Source organism: Mus pahari, chromosome 19 (assembly GCF_900095145.1).
Source record: "Mus pahari chromosome 19, PAHARI_EIJ_v1.1, whole genome shotgun sequence".
In the NCBI taxonomy this organism is placed as follows: Eukaryota; Metazoa; Chordata; class Mammalia; order Rodentia; family Muridae; genus Mus; species Mus pahari.
The window spans coordinates 12118683-12121124 of record NC_034608.1 but is presented as its reverse complement, the minus strand read 5'-3'; the positions used below and the strand labels follow the sequence as shown (position 1 = coordinate 12121124).

Genomic DNA, 2442 nt, shown 5'->3' with positions numbered 1-2442 from the left:
GAGGCAGAGGCAGAGGCAGAGGCAGAGGCAGAGGCAGAGGCAGAGGCAGAGGCAGAGGCAGAGGCAGAGGCAGAGGGGAGGCAGAGAGACAGAGGCAGGTGGCTCTCTGTGAGTTCCAGGCCAGCCTGGTCTACAGCGTGAGTTCTAGGATAGCTAGGGTTACACAGAGAAACCCTGTCTTGAAAAGCCAAACCAATAATAATAGTTATTATTATTATTATAATGATGATGATAATGATGATGCCACATGACAAATGATCATTGCCATGTCTGTAAGGTGACCTTACATGTAAACAAGGACTCTTTAGAGATGGGAGCTGCTCAAAATGTCAGAGTCTATTACTCAGCCTACAAGGGAGATTTGACTAGGCTGGACCCCTGAGGACAAGCCGTTGCCAGGAGGACCTGTATCCTCATGAGCCCCTCAGAACAGTTGGCTCACAGCATGGGCACCTGTCCATCTGGGCTCTGCATGCTGAGACTCAAGAGAAGGCTGTGCCCGGGTGACCTAGCCTGACTGTGGTCCTCCACAGGTGTACAGGCTGGTTCCACCTGCTGTGAGACAAATAAGCAATAAAGCCTTGATCTCTGTCATCTCTCACAGGACGTGAAGGTCCCCAGGGTGCCCTGGACTAGACGCTCGTGCAGAGCTCTGGAGTCAGGACTTATTTGTGGCCACCTTACTGTGAGGACCCCATGGATTCCTCAGCCAGACGTTGCCGGAATCCCGAGAGTTCATGGTGAAGCCCCAACACTCAGACTGTGTTACCGAGTGCACCCTCTTCTCTGAGGGTGGAGTCAGGGAAAGGACTCTGCCCTATTGTAGTTTTTCCTCCTCGGTGTATGTCCTGCACTAAATGCTCAAACGCCAGCGAGGAGACACGCGCAGGAGATGGGCATAGCTGATGCCTGATGGTCTTGTACATGTGAACTAGAACGAGCGCACTCCCCACCCCGCCCTAGCACCCAGAGGTCACGCAACCACTTACCGTGCACTTCCAGATGCACATGTGTTAATTCGCTTTCCATTTCCGTGTTAAATGTTAGTAAGGTGTAGACTCCACTGTCAGCCTTGGTGACGTTTCTGATCAGCAGGGATCCACTGTAGAATACGGTTTTCCTATCACTGTGCTGAGGCATCTTGGAACTTTGGTTCGTGGGTGTTAAGTACCGTGCGACTTCGTAGCTCTTCGTGGAATCTCTCTGTTTGTACCAGTAAAACGCTTGGACATTCAGTGGCATTTCATGCACAAACAGAATGGAGTTTCCGCCTTCGGCCACCTTGGGCGGCACTAGTTCAATAGTGAGCTCGGCAGCGGCGGACGCATTCCAGCGGGTTAAGAGGAAGGCTAGAAGGAGAGAAAAATCCATCAATATTGGGACCTTAGTGTTTGGTGAGATGAACCCCAAGTCCTGAGCAGGTAGGCGTGGCGTGTTCATCTCTTAGCCGAGGTGTGCGGTGAGGGTGTGCCTCTCTTGCTTGGTGCAGGGGAACTCCATCATCTACATTTCCCAGTCCCCTGGAGTTGGAGTGTCCTTTGTATGGCTCTCTCTCCTACCCTGTCTGCATGGCTCCCCACTCACTCTCTGCAAGAATACACTGAGGTTGGGGATGCCTTCCCTGACCTTCTCTAGAGACCCTGGGTCATCACCACCAAATGCTGTTGTTCTGTTCTAAAAGCTCTCATGCCCTGTCTTCCAGTCCATGAGGGCTATGGCTTCCTGAGGACAGGGCCTAGGGGAAAGGCTTTGGGAAGGCCATGTGCCTGAGAAAGGCTCAGACTTCTGTGGAAGAATGAATGAATGAATGAATGAACGAATGAGTGAATTGCAGGACTGGGGGTGGTGTAGGGTGTGTGTGTGTGTGTGTGTGTGCGTGTGCGTGTGCGTGTGCGTGTGCGTGTGTGTGTGTGTGTGTGTAGTTGTCAGCACGTAGCTAACTCCCTATCTCCCACAGCTGCCCTTCTGGGCTCCCTGAAGCTGTGTGGAGAGAGGGACAGCCTGTCTCAGTTCCTAGTGCCCTTCCTAGGTGTCCTGACTCCTGAGAGTGACAGGCACCTAGGAGCATGCAACCTCCATCTTCACAGGTTAAGGCACCCCNGCTCACCCACTGAAGGCACAAGGCACCCTTCCTCTGCAGCTTCCCCACGGATCCCTCTCTTCCCCANAGTGAGAATCAACCCCCCTTTCCTGCTTCCCCCTTCCCAACCACACCCACCCATCCTCTCTAGCCCTGCAGAAATCCTGAAGCCTCCAAGAGAGCCTTGTCTGAGTCCTGGACTGCAGCTCACTTCTCTCTCCCCATCAAGAGAATCTCTCCAGGGCCACCTCCTCCTTTGTCCCAACATTTCCTCTGNGCCCTGCTGCCAGCTCTTCCTCCTCACAGGGAGGAGACTGCCAGGTCCTCGGTACAGTCCCAGGCCCTTCATCATCCCTCCACGC

At 53.5% G+C, this 2442-nt stretch overlaps 1 protein-coding gene across 1 annotated transcript in view; it reads right to left on the bottom strand.

Moving 5' to 3' along the window:
- The window catches only part of LOC110336885 (carcinoembryonic antigen-related cell adhesion molecule 3-like), a 2574-nt gene extending 1203 nt beyond the window's left edge, over positions 1–1371 (bottom strand). The window contains exon 1 of the mRNA XM_021219626.1: positions 990–1371. Within this exon, the coding sequence (XP_021075285.1) occupies positions 990–1371 (382 nt within the window). The remainder of the gene's footprint in view (positions 1–989) is intronic.
- Between the last annotated feature and the right edge of the window lie 1071 nt (positions 1372–2442).